This window comes from Ascaphus truei, chromosome 1, assembly GCF_040206685.1.
Source record: "Ascaphus truei isolate aAscTru1 chromosome 1, aAscTru1.hap1, whole genome shotgun sequence".
Classification (NCBI taxonomy): domain Eukaryota; kingdom Metazoa; phylum Chordata; class Amphibia; order Anura; family Ascaphidae; genus Ascaphus; species Ascaphus truei.
The window spans coordinates 180,308,686-180,326,041 of record NC_134483.1 but is presented as its reverse complement, the minus strand read 5'-3'; the positions used below and the strand labels follow the sequence as shown (position 1 = coordinate 180,326,041).

Here is a 17,356-nt window from a genome sequence, read left to right as displayed (position 1 = left end):
AGTGGGCCCTCCACACGGCAGGAGGGCCTCTGCAAGGCAGGGGGGTCGCACACGGGAGCGGGGGCCTCCGCACGGCAGCAGGACCCTCCGCACGGCAGGAGTGCCTCTGCAAGGCAGGGGGGGGGGCCCTCCAGAGGCGGACACCGCCGCAGCACCCCCCCACCCCTGAAACGGAAGCGGACGCCGCCGCCGCAGCACCAGAGCACCACCCCCGCCAAGCGGACACACCCCCCCTCAAGCGGACGCCGCACCCCCGTCAGAGGCGGACACCGCCTCTGCCTACCTCCCGCCCCCAGGCAGAAAGCGGGGACCCCCCTCAGCCTACGTTCCGCCCCGGGCAGCAAGCGGGGACCCCCAGCCTACTTCCCGCCCCGGGCAGCAAGCGGGGATCGGGGGCAGGGGGGGAGGAGATGGGGGTGCAGTGGGGGAGGAGATCAGGGGCAGGAGGGGGAGGAGATCAGGGACAGGGGGGAGGAGTTCGGGGGAAGGGGCTAACCCAGAGCTGCCTGCCGGCCCTCTTCCCCGCGTCAACCCAATCAGGGAGGGGGATTATTTATTTATTTCTTTATTTTAAAAAATAAATAAAAAAATTGGCGCGAGCAGGGGAATTCATAGAGCCGCAGCACGGCTCGCCAGCGCCCTAAATCCACTCGCCACGGGCGTGTGGTTATGCCTATTTGTCGAACACTATATATATGCCAGCTATAATACTATATATATGCCAGCTGCCTTATTCTTATATACAGTATATGTATGTATATATATATATATATATATATATATATATATATATATATATATAATCAAAAAATAAATAGATGATACCGTTCTGTGGCTAACGAAATACTTTTATTTGTGCGAGCTTTCGAGATACACTGATCTCTTCTTCCGGCGATGTTACAATCAATGAAGCAAGCAAAAGCTATACTATAAACAGTGTCTATTGGAATGTTATCTGTGCTGGTCATTCCCCCGGTATGGATGTTATATATATATCTGTGTGTGTGTATATATATATATATATATATATATATGTATATTGTATATATATGTATATATATATATATATATATATATATACATATATACACAATATATATATATATATATACAATATACACACATATATATATATATATATATATACATATATACATATATATACAATATATATATATATATATATATATATATACACACACACACAGATATATATATAACATCCACACCGGGGGAAGGACCAACACAGATAACATTCCAATAGACACTGTTTATAGTATAGCTTTTGCTTGCTTCATTGATTGTAACATCGCCGGAAGAAGAGATCAGTGTATCTCGAAAGCTCGCACAAATAAAAGCATTTCGTTAGCCACAGAACGGTATCATCTATTTATTTTTTGATTATATATATATATATATATACATACATATACTGTATATAAGAATAAGGCAGCTGGCACTCAACTGGCGTTAATATGGTGTGGTGCATGTTCTATAGACATAAATACAAAATAGTAAACCAAGAGGTAAACAGAGAACAGCACTCAAAATTAATGCATAGAAAAACCTGTATTCTAAAAATACACAAGCACATAAAATCCAACGTTATGTGCTTGTTGTGCATTAATATTTGAGTGCTGTTCTCTGTTTACCTCTTGGTTTACTATTTTGTATATATATATATATATATATATATATATATATATATATATATGTAGCCCCTCTTCCCGGGGACAAACGCAGATCGGGCCCACCCCCCCCTCTGTACTAGGGTCTGGCTACGTGTATATATCTTTGCGAGAGCCCATGCTCCCCTGACTACCCCTGATATGCAATTGCGCCCTACTTTCTGCAGCACTTGCTTGGAAGGTGTACTTAATGCTTCCAGCTCTGCTTCGCTGAAAACCTGTCCTGTTTGATCTCGGCAGCACCTTCAATGTAGCCTCTCTTCCCGGGGCCAATCGCAGATCGGGCCCGCCCCTCTGTACTAGGGTCTGGCTACGCGTATATATGTGGTGCATACCTGCTGGCAACAGGAGGGCCTGAGTCTCCCGCGATGGTGTTGGGGATGACAGGACCAGGTTACTGGGGTGAATGCCTCTCTCTCATTTAATGGTGCAACGCCTCCATCTCTGGTAAGCCCCAAGGATGAGGGGTGGAATCCTTCCAGAGAGTCCCCACTCAGGGACGAGAGATTCCAGTCTCACACTGTCTTTTCTTAAAAGTAACAGCAGCTCTTTATTATCACCGCACAGCAGATATAGCAGCAGGATCACAGACAGTACAGCTTGGCTCTCTCTTTTCCCAAACTGCTCTCCTCCAGGATGGTCTCTGTGTCCCTCCCACCCCCCCAGGCCACGGGCGCCCAGGGTGGGGCTAGCTTTTCCTTCACCCCCTAAGCAGGGTGAGAGGAATTGGTCCACCAATAGCTCACTATATTTCTAGCAGCTCTAATCAGGGCCTGCCAGTTCTCCTCCTCCAGCGGTGCACTTTATGCACTTCTCACTTTGACACTCTAACACTAACTGACTCTCACTGACAGGAAGTGAACAGAATGACACACTAAATAGGCTATGCACTGCCCTTTATGACTTTGGCAGACCCTTCCCCTGTGTCTCTTGCATTAGACACAGAGTCAGGTGGCCTACCTCCACCACTCAGGGCAGGGTTTGAAGTGGGGGAAACCCATGATAACTACTGGCAGCCCGCCCTTACCAGGGCTTTAACCAGCAGGAGGAAAGACATATAGCCCAATTTCTTACCAGGGCTACATATATATATATATATATATATATATATATATATATATATTTGAGCAAATGTCAGCAAGCCAACCTCACACTGATGATACCCATCAAGGTTGAAACATGTCTGTGAGTGGGTTAACTGACTTTGCATCTCCCAAGTCCTTGCTTAAAAGCTGTGTTTAAAGCAGCATGCATTGACTAAGGGTTGCTCATGTAATGTGAGCATGAGATAAAAAGTGGCACTGTGTGCTCATTTGCATGCCATTTCCCAGAATCCCTTGCTGCAGTGGAAGTGCTGTTTGCTGGGTGATAATGGTAAAAGACAGGGTTGCAGACCTGTCTAAGACATGCAAATGAATATACAGGAATATTTACAGTTGCTTTATGCTTTACTGTGGAGGGTTTTAGTCACTTTTTTTTACCCACCATAACCTTAATAGTCGTATATATATATATATACCTTGTGTAATACATGTTTCTGGTATTGATTGTTCATTATTGGAAAAACTCAATTTTTTTCCTCAAATATCATGTTTTTGTGTTACTTATCTATTATAGGTAAGAGATCGTGTGGTTCACCAGATTGTAAAACAATGTCCAAACCTTGAGAATCTGACTCTCAGCTCATGCTGTCAAGTGACAGATGTCAGCTTGGTGGAAATTAGCACCTACCTGCAAACAATCAAGTAAGTGTGCACGATTAAGGTCAATATACTAGGCAGAGCTATTCCATAAGACCCCTTCCAGCGCAAAAACACGCCTGATGGCTAATCCAAGGTTCATAAGGTATCTTCTGGTGTCAAACGTTTTCTTATGGAATTGTATCACTTAGTAAATATGGCTGTAAATATACTTGGATTATCATGAGAGATTGAGTGCAGTACACAGACATTTGAAAAAGAAAGTGTAATTTTGATTAGGCCATTATTCCGACAAGCTTTGGCTGTATAAACAGCCTTTATAAAGGTATAGGATTTCTTGTGAACCATACCTGGATAAAGGTTGTTTATACAGTGGAAACGTGTAGGAATAATAGCCTAATAAAAATTACACTTTTTTTTTCAAAGTCTGTGTCTCCACTCAGTCTCTTATGAAAATCTGCATACCTCTTCTCAGGGAGATCCCCATGAGTTGCCGGAACTGGTAATATACTCTCAACTATATTTTGTACGGTGGGTGCTAAAGAAAACATTATTTTCTTATTTTCTAAGAATAAATTATATATTTATAAATATTATTCCATTTTTGATTCACCTTTAAGTGGGCAGAGTGCATTAACGTGGCCGAGATTTAATTTATATTACAACCTTGAACATCTGCTTCAAACGTAGTTTTCCATTCAGTTTTTATGCATTTGATACAAATTTTAAGTAAAATAGGCAGTATAAGTTGAGAAGTTTCATAATAAAGTACACAAAAATTGATACCTAACATTTCATTTGCCTCCCGTATCTCCTCCACCAACCCATTCATTTCCTTAGCTGATGCAAGTGGGTTAAATTTGATGCAGTGTGCATGGATACATTAACATTAGAAGAATCATGATAACAATGACGCTTAAAATAAATTACATAGCTTCCCATTTAGAAATGTGATCAATTATAGCCATTTTTGTGCTCAGAAAATGCATTCTATGCCCCTTTATAACAAATGGAACCCAGCAACTTAACAAAATGGCTGACATTGCCTAATGCTGAGAGGAGCCGATGGTATTGCATCTCATACTGGGAGTTCACAGGTCAGCACTGTCTCTTTGTTCCTGTATAACATGCCATAAACTACCAGCACACAACTAGAAAACACTGCAAGTAAAAGTACGGTATATAGTAGATATAAACATCTGTAACTGATATTACAATAAAAATGCTATGTAAAGGCTCAATCCTATTTTGGAACTTGATGATATTAGCAGGGGCTTGCACTGTTGTGCTTTGTCAGGGTGCCACATCATCATGACTATCAGTTAATAGACGTACTGAATAGTCTGCTTTGATGCACTGCATCCTTTTCTACTTACATTTATATCAAATGTAGGAAACTTACTAATTAATGGAAAGACAACAGGCAGGGGATTTATGCCTGATTTTTGGAGAATTATGCCACCTACAAAAAGTCTATGCCAAAGATTAAATGCGACAGAGATGCCGTACATTTATAATATACTGTATGGGTGTTGTGCGATAAGTAGCTTAATACATTGATGCAAGATGACAATGTCTCCCTCAGCAATTTTCAATTAGAAATGACAGTTCAAGTAGCTGGAACGCAAAATATTTTTATTTCTTTACCTTGCAGATATCTTGATGTAAGTGGGTGTAAAAAGGTTTCAGATATAGGAATCCAAGCACTAGCAAGAAGCTGCCGACAAATTCGCTACCTAGATCTCAGTTCAACAGCAGCAGGGAAAAGGGGGTGAGTGGGTTTTACCTGAATTACATTCCTCATGTTAAAATTTAAATGATGTGTCCTTTAACTCTTGCTTTTCTGTAAGCAGGTTTAATGTGAAAGCTATCTTCCTGCATTTACGATTAATTTCTATTGTATTAGAAAGAAATTACAGATCACTTTCATATAAACAGTGGATTTGATGACTGAATTAATCACATAGTTCACATGGTCATTATTCTTTTCACCATAACACAACTTTTTGGGGAGACTACAGTAGTTCAGGAGACCTTTTTCTTTTCACACGGGTCATAATTGTTTTTTTTAGATTTTTCTTGAAACTGTTATGTACAGGATGTGTAGTTTATAACTAAATTTAAAGGTCCAGTCCCACTCAGTCAGTTCAAATATATATTTTTCTTTCTTTAGCTTTTTCTATTCTGATCATGTGCTTACCTGTGAAATGTTCAAGTCCTTTACCATTTTGGAGAAACTGTGACTGAAGCCAGTTTGGGGACCTGTGGAAGTCACAAATATTCTCATGGGTTTTCTATCTTTGCAAAAACTGCTTTGCAACTTACGCGATTTGGACCATTGAAACTTTGGAAATGCTATTGCATTCTTTTCTGAGTTATGTCTGCTTTGTGCAACCTGAATATCAATACAACCAGTTACCTCATAGTAAATGATAGAATATCCAAGTTTAATATTTTAATATTGGATGACCAATATCCAGTACATAGATAGGTGAACTGTATGTTGAGCAGCAACTCGGCAATTACAGATATATCCAAGTGTAACATGCCTATTCCCCCACCCCACCCCGGCATGAAGGATAGGGGGTGCACACCGAAAATAGAACAGTCCCAATGTACTGTCCCTGTAACCAGGAGTTCTGCTTAAAGGTGTAAGGGTGCTCAGCAGTTACCTTGTTCTTTTCAGGGTGCTGTGGATCTGTGCCGGCTTTAGAGCACTATAGAAGCGGTTCAGCATGCTGTGCTATTCTGTAAGCCCTTCTCGCAGGTCCAATCCGTGTCTCAAAGGCTGTTTTAGATGCGGTTTAACTTTTTCTCTGCCAATCCAATCAATTTCTATGACAACAGCTATTCTCGTAGCTCCCTTATGCAAACTGCTTCTAAAAACTCAAATTTATTGGTATTGCGAGCTATATCCGGAGCCTGAAATATGGGTTTGGCTGAGTGAGTAAAATTAAAACCAGAGACATAACATAAAACACAGACAAAGCTCAGTGCACATCCAGAAAAACTTATATACGGTACAGTGCCTAAATATACATGTATAAATTTCTAATAAATAAAATGGTCTTTTAGTTTAACATTTTGGCCAAATTGTTGTAAGCCCTTGAGCCAAGCTTCACGGCAGACCACGTTTCAAGGGTCCCTACACTAATATAAATTCTTAATAACCTGTGCATTGCTAGGAAGAATGATTTATAATAAATCTGTCAATATAAGTTGCAAAAGTTCTAAGTCTGATTGAAGCTTTTATTAGCCTGTACATTACCAGGAAAAGCACTCTGTAATAGATTTGTCACAATCACACTGCATGCAGGCAAGTTCCCCTGATAGTTGGAGATGCCATGGAGTGAGCTTTTAACCATTTAAATGTGGGAGGGAGTGAGCTTCAATTGGATAGGAGGTTGCCACCCTCCAAAACAGCCAAGACTAGCTGCACAAGAATTATAAAACATACAGAACACCTACAGTACAAGCTCAAATTGAACCCCCAAAATACCCACAACATATATATAAGCATATAAGTTTCACAGAGGAGTGCTACTGAGCATGGCAATTTATATTTAAAACCAGAGACATAACATAAAACACAGACAAAGCTCAGTGCACATCCAGAAAAACTTATATACGGTACAGTGCCTAAATATACATGTATAAATTTCTAATAAATAAAATGGTCTTTTAGTTTAACATTTTGGCCAAATTGTTGTAAGCCCTTGAGCCAAGCTTCACGGCAGACCACGTTTCAAGGGTCCCTACACTAATATAAATTCTTAATAACCTGTGCATTGCCAGGAAGAATGATTTATAATAAATCTGTCAATATGAGTTGCAAAAGTTCTAAGTCTGATTGAAGCTTTTATTAACCTGTACATTACCAGGAAAAGCACTCTGTAATAGATTTGTCACAATAGAATAGAACTTTTGCAACTCATATTGACAGATTTATTATAAATCATTCTTCCTGGCAATGCACAGGTTATTAAGAATTTATATTAGTGTAGGGACCCTTGAAACGTGGTCTGCCGTGAAGCTTGGCTCAAGGGCTTACAACAATTTGGCCAAAATGTTAAACTAAAAGACCATTTTATTTATTAGAAATTTATACATGTATATTTAGGCACTGTACCGTATATAAGTTTTTCTGGATGTGCACTGAGCTTTGTCTGTGTTTTATGTTATGTCTCTGGTTTTAAATATAAATTGCCATGCTCAGTAGCACTCCTCTGTGAAACTTATATGCTTATATATATGTTGTGGGTATTTTGGGGGTTCAATTTGAGCTTGTAGGTGTTCTGTATGAGTGAGTAAAACCCATATGTCAGACTAGGGATGGAGTTAGCACCACTGCAGGTCATTCCGCTTCTAAGGCTATGCTTATAGTGACGGCGACAAGATGGCAATGGTGACGTCATGCTGCGGTCACTGGAAAAATCAAATTGAGATGACTTCCCGTTATCGCGACCAAGCCTTCGCTCCGTCGCACCGTGCTTACTATAAGCACACGCAACGGCGGCAATGCATTTGTTTTGACGCGACGCTGCTGTCGCCGTCGCCGGCACTATAAGCACAGCCTCAAGGAAGTACAAACTGGGTGTTTTGGCTGTTAAACTGGGCGTCACTTTCTATAGAAGCAGTTTAGAAGATGCGATTTGCAATATAACATACTGTAGGGTTTTTCTCACATTTCATCCCGCAACTTATGAACATGCCAAACCATGCGGTTTGGCACTGACTACTTCGGAGCTAATAGAATTGGCCCTTATGACTAGCTGAGCTAGCAATTAATGAGTTGAAGCAACCGACTCTACAACATTCAATCAGTGTAAAACTGAAAGAACAGTTGTAGATGATTGTGACTGTGTTTATACTGTATTGTTGTTGTGGTACGAAAAAAAACATAATTGAATGCAGAATAGTGGACACTGAGTGATCAGAGATGTGTGGGTTTTTTTTTTTTTTTTTACAGGTGTGGGATTATGAGTTTCATTAAATAAATATGTTTTATTTCTAATTAGTGGATGTGACCCTTTCAAAAGAAAAAAAAATGCATCAGAGGTGATGTGCGTCAGAGAATTCCATGATAACAGAATAGTTGCTAGCCGGCATAATGAAGCAGCTCTCTTTTCATCAGAGCTCCATCATTTCAGAGGCTAAGAGCCCACTAATTAAAATACAGAGATGAGAAAAAGAACCTAAGAGCTTTTAAGAACATTTTCAATTTCCATTCAGAATTACAGTATATTAAGATTCCGGGTTCCGTGTTAGCAGAGTTACTATAGCAACAACTCCCCTTTGCCTCATGCAATATTTCTTTATTACAAAGTGCCGTAGTCCTTTAAAAATGTTCCTATAAAATTGAGCCAGTATTTTCTATACATACAACAATCACCTGTTCTCTTACTTGAAAAATGTGTTGTTATTTAGATTGCTGAGATTTTCTCTAATATAATTTTTTCTAAAGAGATTACTGCGAGGTCGAAGCAGGATGTGGAGGACTTGTTTAGTCCAGGCTTAAATACACTTGAACCCAAATTATCTTGATTCGTTGGGAAGTTTGTAGCTATTCTATATTATCTGATCTTCACAGCTATGAAGCTATTGTACTATTGTATGGAACATTGATCAATTTAACCACACGTGACCTACTACACATTTTGAAATTTGAGGGCAAATAGATGAGCATCACACTCCAATGTGCCTATTCATTACACTGTGAGACAACCGTTGTTGTGCAGAAATGCACCTCATCGTATCCATTACACAGTGCTTGCATGCAGAATGGCATTTTAGGTCACGGTCTGGTTCACGCTGGGTGTGTTTGTGCAGTATGCAGTGTAATAAATGCAGCAAACATAGGTATCAACAGGCTATTCTGTAATGCGGCAAAAGGAAACTTTGCACGGGAAGTCGCAGCCAGAAATCTTGCCTCCCCCAGGGGAGAGAGGGAGTCTGTCTCCAAATAGTTCTAGCAAATAAAATCCTCAAATGTGTATGTTTCCCAGCGGCGGATTTCAAAATCCACCGCCCTTAAGCACTTGCCTGTGTGGCCGCCTCCTTTCTGCCCCATCCTGCTCCTTTGGCATCCCAGCGTCAAATGACGACGTGGACGTCACGAACATGATGTCGCACGGCATGTTGCCATGGAAATGCAACGTCATGATGTCATTTGACGTTGCGACGGCACATTGCCATGGCAACGAGACACTATGTGATGCATATATAAAAGAAGGGGGTGGATCCTCCGGCGCGGTGTTTCACTCAGATTTCCAGGACACATGCAATATAAAACAGACAGAGGGACCACAATCAGGAAAGGTTAATTCACAATGGTATGTTGGGGAATGAAATGTATGAGAGGCACACTTACATTGAAACACCAGAATCCATCTTGGGTATAGTGTGTGCTTCTTAGTGTGACCTCGGGAAAAAGGGGGAAGACAGGGAAAACATAGTATAATACCGTTTATTAAACAAAATTGATTAAAAAAGAGATTGCCAACTCACAAGCGGCCATTAAAAAATGGCATAGAAAGGAGATGTCGGACTTCCTCCCAAGTGGTTAGGTGTCCGCGTGGAGTCTGTCCCAATTGGTAAGATGGTAGTGCAGCGATGTAGGTGAAAATCGGGTGATTTGCCCAGACTAGTGCACAGCCTGGTCTCTCTCCCGTTCGTCAGGCTCCTTGCTGCCGCTTCCGCCTTCCGCGCATGCACATGCGCTCCGGTTGTGATGCTGGCCAAATTGGGATTCCACTCTACTCCTCTGTATGGTGGCTATGGTGGTACGTCACTGAGGAAGCATTTTGCGAAACGCGTCTGATGGTTTTTGGTCTTCACAAGCCACCATACAGAGGAGTAGAGTGGAATCCCAATTTGGCCAGCATCACGACCGGAGCGCATGCGCATGCGCGGAAGGCGGAAGCGGCAGCAAGGAGGCTGACGAACGGGAGAGAGACCAGGCTGTGCATCCGTACTTAATGACTCTCTCCCAAAGAGATAATATCTGATAAAAAGGAAGGCTTGTAACATGGTTTTAATTCAAGCAGTGGAAAAAAGCACATTATATGTTCTATTTATATTTGTTGTTTTGAATGAACAATAATATTAAACAAGATATTGTAGGTTTTAGCTACCTTTTTGGTGAAGGTACTTTACATTTGTGACTCCCATGAGGCTTGAATTATATTTACAGTGCATGGGATACATATATTTTATTAGTACCACTTATAGAAATCCTTGGTAACCCGAAGCTGTATAAAATCGCAGTGGATGCCCACGCACTGTGCTTTGTTATTATGGGATAATTGAAAAGCAGCTTTCAGTGCATACAATGAGATCACAGTCCCTTTGTAGTAATTCAATTATAATCCTACAACAAATAATTATGAAGGAAAATATGAATAAATACTGTATGAGACCAAGGCATGGATAATATGAGACTTTATTCCATACTGGTAGCAATTGTACTGTGCTAACACTGAGTACATTCAGGAATTATTCAAATCTTTTACGGCAGTGAAACAGTGATAACAGCATTTAGTGCCAATTTTAACAACATATTTCTAAGTATCCAGTCTCTGGACAGTCTCAATTCTAATGCCTATTGCTTAAAAAAAAAATGTTACTATACAGTGGTGAGAAAAGTTTGTGAACCCCCATGATAATTACGGAAATTCTATAGTTGTTGCATGATAACCTTCTTGAATCAGTCTCTTCTTAAATATCCAACAGGGTTTATATTAATGAATTCAATCTCTTTTTAAACAAAATGATATATATATATTAGACAAATAATTAGTAATTAAGAGTCAGGGTATGTGCAAAAGTATTTTTTTGTTTTATCAGCTAAATTAAAGTGGATAATTAGAATCCGGTGTTAAAATAATTAGGTAGATCTTCAGGGGTGAGTTTGGGAGGCCTCACCCTATATAAAGATCAAAAACTTTGTGAGTTTTTTCTTCACCATACAGGTGTGTGGAATCACATCATGATCAAAAGAAATCCCTGAAGAACTCAGAAAAGCAGTTATTCATGCTCATCCGTTTCAAAAGGGTTACACAACCATTTCTAAGGATTTGGGGTTCCACCAATCCACTGTCAGACAGATAGTCTTTACAAATGGAGAAAGTTAAAGACCACAGTCACTCTACCCTGGTGCTGTCGTCCTTCCAAAATCTCTCCAAGAACACACCTGCAAATCATCCAAGAAGTCACAAAGAACCCCAGAGTAACAGCCAAGGATCTGCAGGCCACTCTCACCTTGGCTAATGTGAGTGTTCATGACTCAACTATCAGAAAAAGACTGAACAAGAATGGTGTTTATGGAAGGATAGCCAGGAGGAAACCACTTCTCTCTAAAAAGAACATTGGTGTGCGTCTGAAGTTCACCAAAGAGCACATAGATGATCTACAAGTCTTCTGCAACAATGTTCTCTGGTCAGATGAGTCAAAGGTAGAACTTTTTAGCCTTAATGAGAAACATTTTGTTTGGCGAAAAACCAAACACTGCGATCAAACAGAAGAACCTCATCCCAATCGTCAAGCATGGTGGTGGAGTGTAAAGGTTTGGGGCTACATTGCTGTCTCAACCTGGACAGCTTGCCATCATTGACATATCCATGAATTCTGCATTGTATCAGAAGATTCTAGAGGAGAATGTCAAGCTATCTGTTCGTGAGCTGAAGCTGAACCCAAAGTGGGTCATGCAGCAAGACAATGATACTAAACATACAAGCAGATCTACAAAAGAATGGCTGCAGAAAAATAAATTCTACGTTTTAGAATGGCCTAGTGAAAGTCTGGACCTAACCCCCATCGAAATGTTGTGGAAGGACCTGAAGCGTGCAGTTCATGCAAGGAAGCCCTCAAATGTTACTGAGTTGAAGCAGTTCTGTAAGGAGAAATGGGCCAAAGTTCCTCAAAACTGATGTGAGAGACTGACTAGCAGTTACTGGAAATGCTTAGTTGCATTCATTGCTAGTCAAGGGGGTGCCACCAGGTACTGAATCTAAAAGTTCACATACTTTTTTTACACATGGATATTGAATGTTTTTAATAATTTGTGGGTAAATAAATGTTGAAAAAGTATCATGTTTTTGTGTCACTTGTTTAATCAGGCTATCTATTATTAGCACTTAGATTAAGATCTAATAACATTTTAGGTTTAAAATATGTGAAATATGTGAAAATCCTAAAGGGGTTAACAAACGTTTTCTCATCACTGTGTATAAAATAAATGACTATATATTATACAAGACTAATTTCTTACAGCTTTGATTTCTATATAAAAAAAATAATACCAGAAGATGGGGCTTTGCATAGTAGTCAATGTTTGATCTGGAGGATTGAGGGCCTTGTATGGATGTACTTGCCTCACCTGAAAGATTTGAGGACCTGTAACCCTGGATGAAGGGGTGCAAAGTATAGATGAAGCATGTTTAAACTAATTTGATCATTTGTGTGACTTCAGTACACTTCAAATCAGTAAGCATGTTTTTCAATTGTGTCAACATTTTAATATGTAATTAAAAATGAGCAAAGCCTATGTTCACATCACCATTATCTCTCTGTTTGCAGGGTTTGCCTGCTAGCAAGTTACTGCCATACCAGTCTGGAATGCTTAAAGCTCAGTTTCTGCAAGGAAGTTACAGCTGATGCAATTGAAAAACTTTGCAAAAATTGTACAAGGTAAGAGAGGAAAGACCAGCACTAGCACAATATGTCAAATACAGATATGTCCTGTATACACATAAGCTGTTGTCAATCCGTTATCAATGACAACTGAATAACAATTAAGACATTCTTATTCAAGGATGCAGAAACTATAAGGGCCCTGATCCACAAACCCTCATTAAATCATGGTTAGTGGGAACACCTCTTTTGCATATCATTAGCACTAATGCCTCTTATAGCAATGCAAGGGCCTGTTACATCAGAAAATAGCACTTAACACTGCATTGGAATGCTTTGAAGATATCCATTAGCACGTAACGATACAGTACGTTAATGCCTTAAATTAATGCCTCATTAAGTCACTAATGGAGCTTTGTGGATCTGGCCCGTTGTGGGCCGTAGTGCTGTATTTTGGAACCACAGTCCAAACTAGGGTTATCAATGGGAATAGGGGAATTCATCGGAACTTATCTAATGGTCCATCGGCTGCCTCATCACTGGTCCATACATGGCATGCCAGCGAAACCCATTTTGTTTTGTGCTGATCACATTGACCTGTAAATGGAAAATAGCAGACTTGAAAATATATTTCAAAACAACGCAAAGCAGGAGGGCGCACTCAGCGTCTCCATGTTATAATCCAGAGAAGCAGGGCTACTTCAGCAGCTATCACACTTCTACAGTAGTTCTATCTCTCAAGTCTGTCCTTGTGTCTGACCTCCCTTCTGTTGTTAGAACTGTAACCCTCCCTGCTGGGCTTCTAGGGAGATTACATCAGCGTCTTATGTATGGCTACTCTGAATGGGTTACCTTGACTCAGGGGTGTAGTGAATGTCGCCACAAACTGGAGGAACCGCAAGGCCAAGGTGGGGATATATAAACACCGACCGGTAGCCAGAAAGACGCGTCCGGATGAGGAACTTGTAGTCGTGGGTAGGCGGATCGGGGTAGGAGATGGCAGGATTGTCATAGGTAAGCCGAGGTCGATGGGTAGAGAAGTATGGGTCATAGAGGTAACTAGCCGGGTCGAGTGTTGGAGAGAGTGGAGTAGTTGAGAGTAAGCCGGGTCGAGCATAGGAGATAGCAGCGAAGTCAAAGGTAAACGAGGCAAGGCAGAGGCAAGGCAGAGTGCTTGTGACCAGCAGACGTCACAAACTTGGTGGATGTGGCTAGTGTTGGAGCACGGACTGTACAGCTTATTCATCTACACTTATGTGTGCTCACTGACGACTGACGTCTGTAAGTGATTTTTAACCGTCTTTTTTGATCTATTAAACGTACATGCTCAACTATGGGCTTTGTGCTTTCTTCTTTTTTAATTACAATACTGCATGTGTGGCAAGTATAACTTTCCTTCACTCTTCATTGTACACATTCTATATTGTATCCACCATGAAACTAACACAGAAAGCACTACAATAAATAAACGGGAAACAGAACATTCTAACTGTTAGCAAATATTGTGCAGGGTGCACTTAGTCAGTGCTCCAACCGTGCACCCAATGCATATTGCCGATATTAGATATGTTTCAAATCAGAAGCTTCCAAAGCCTTACATTCCAATACCAAATTCAAGACCAAAACCACAAAATTATTTAGAACCAAAATCAAAACACCAGGCCAAGTGCCCATCCTAGCTATTTCTATCTATCTATCTATCTATCTATCTATCTGTCTGTCTGTCTGTCTGTCTGTCTATGGCTTAGGTATGTTTCCGTACAAAGGTTCAGCTGTTGCTAAACAACAACCAGAATGCCTCCTCAAGGAGAAGAAGGAGGGGAGGAGTCCAAGAGAGACAGCAAGAAGGGGAGGAGACACAGCAAAGAGGGGAGAGGAGACAAAGAGAGACAGCAAGGAGAGAGGTGACAGATACATTGACAAGGCAGAGGAAATGTATAGCAGTGTGCACATGGGGCAGGATGGTGTTCAAAGAGGGGAGGAGAGACTGCAATGTGAGTTGCAGGAGGAAACAGAGAGAAAGCAAGGAGAGGAGGAGACAGATGAGATAAGTAGGAGAGGCTGGAGTAGTGTGCAAAGAGAGGAGCAGACACAGTAAGGCAAGGAGTGCAAAGAGAGGGGAGGAGAAGAGGGGACACAAGACAGCAAGGCATTACCAGGAGGGGTAATGTTTAAATAATAACCTTTAAGATCCGCTAGAACAGCATATGTTATGCCGGTACAGTTAGTATCTTTTTACATTTAAAAAAAAGTTTTATGTTACTGTCCCGGCCAGCGTTATTCTAAAGCTTGCCGGGTTAAATGCGGGCCAACCGCAGGGCTTGTCTCCGATTTGAATCGGAGTTTCCAGCGCGGCGGCCGCTTCAATAGATAAGCGCTAATGGCGCTAATTATTGAAAGCGCCCAAGGCGCGGGAAAACAGGCCGAAAACGGCCGAAGATAGCCGCGTGCCGTCCGCGGGTTAAAAATACCCGCGGAGGCAGCCGCTTTAGATTAAAGCTGGCCGCCACTGTATATTATTTTAGTTTCCTACTTGTTTTATGATTGTATACTTGTTTTCGGCATTTTTCATGCTTTAGTGTGCCATTTTAGCATTTTCCATATTTAATAAAAATCCCAAACCGAATGGACTGAGTTTGGCCAAAACCAAAGCCTAAGTGTTGGAGAACCAAAACCACATTCTAAATAAAAACACAATTTTTTTAAAAACAAAAAACAAAGCATGGGTGAAAGTGCCTATCCGTACTTCATACATAGTCATATTTCATCCGTATATACTGTATCTTCTCAATCTCTCTCTACATATATATAGTTATATATAGTTATATATAGTTATATATATATATATAAAAGTTATTTATCTTTCTTTCAGGTTGAAGATGCTGCATCTATATGGCTGTCGTATTTCTCCTGACCTTCAGTCCATTAAAAAATTCAATAAAGCTTTCAAAATTTTTCATGATCTTTCCATTCCAGCTGCAAATATATTAGGGGAATGAAGAAATCTACCATTGCAATTGTTTTGTACTTTGTAACAATATATTTCTACTGTTTGAACACTATTCTCTTAATTTTACGATGAAAACTAAATTTCTCAAGAGCATATAAATAAACCATTTTTTCTAGTGTAAATGGTGTCTTTATAAACATATCCAGTGCATTGCAGTAAAATGACAATCTGTTTTTTAAAAATATATATTTTCCAGTTGTTGTAACTTTGGAGGCACCAGTAGGTTTTATAGGTAGCATAGCCTTTCCTTTTCCTTTAGCATCGTCAGGAATACAGTATGTGATCTTCATTATAGATTTTTCAAGCAACATTATTTTCAATCTGTTTTATTCTGCAATCAAGCATTGGAGTTTAGAGGTAAAATAACTTCAATGGAATGTAGCTATCGAAATCCAAGGACCAGAACATTTATAGTGTCATTTAGTCCTTCTATTAATTCCAATCAGAGAGAGTCCACCTCTACAAATTCATTGTTACAATAAATGCATGAGTCTGCGTTGCAATGTCAGATACACTTTTAAAGTGATTGAAACCATACTTAACATATGTACTGGTATAGGAGAAAAAAGGCAGTGCATGACGCATGGGGGCCGATTCACTACGCTACGTTAACCAGCGCTAAAATGGGTTATATCGCTCGGCCGCAAAAGGCTGAAGCCATAAGCGCTATTCACTAAGGCTGTTTGGCGCATTTACGGCCTGCCTTGCCCAAAAGGGCCATAGCGCGCGATCACCTTTCCCCCCCCCCCCCCTGATATCATGCTAAAAGTTATTTAGCACGATAACAATGCACGGCTCTTACAGGCGATCGTGCTGTCCAAATATGATTTTTAATACTAGTGTACATGAGCGGGGGTCTCCTGAGCTGAACCGCATTGGATTCAGGTCCGAGGACCCCCTACTTCAGGAGATACAGGCCCCGTTATGAGGTGCCGGTATCCCCTGCAGAATTTAAATGTCCCGGTCACGTGACGCGGGAGCTTTAAAGTGCAGGGGATACCGGCACCCCATAACGGGGCCTGTATCTCCTGAAGTAGGGGATCCACGGACCTGAAACCAATGCGGTTCAGCTCAGGAGACCCCCTGCACATCTACACTAGTATTAAAAAACATAACAATAAATAATAATTCATTACCATAGCGAATAGCCGCTATGGTAATGAAGCTGCTTTTATGTACATTTTAATAATAGTGTGCGGTAGCAGGGGGTCCCCTGAGCTGAAGCGCATTGATTAAGGCCTCAGAGACCCACTTCTTCCTGAGTTACAGGCCCCGGTATGGGGCATCGGTGCCAGTGTCGGCGCCATCTTTATAGCGTAAAAGACGCA

General features: G+C 40.8%; 1 protein-coding gene across 1 annotated transcript in view; it reads left to right on the top strand.

The window, feature by feature from the left end:
- The window catches only part of LOC142494110 (uncharacterized), a 181,527-nt gene extending 165,416 nt beyond the window's left edge, over positions 1-16,111 (top strand). Inside the window, exons 12-15 of the mRNA XM_075598852.1 lie at positions 3,306-3,433; positions 5,043-5,159; positions 12,965-13,075; positions 15,891-16,111. Coding sequence (XP_075454967.1) covers positions 3,306-3,433; positions 5,043-5,159; positions 12,965-13,075; positions 15,891-16,017 — 483 coding nt within the window. The 3' untranslated portion in view covers positions 16,018-16,111. The remainder of the gene's footprint in view (positions 1-3,305; positions 3,434-5,042; positions 5,160-12,964; positions 13,076-15,890) is intronic.
- The last annotated feature ends 1,245 nt before the right edge of the window (positions 16,112-17,356 follow it).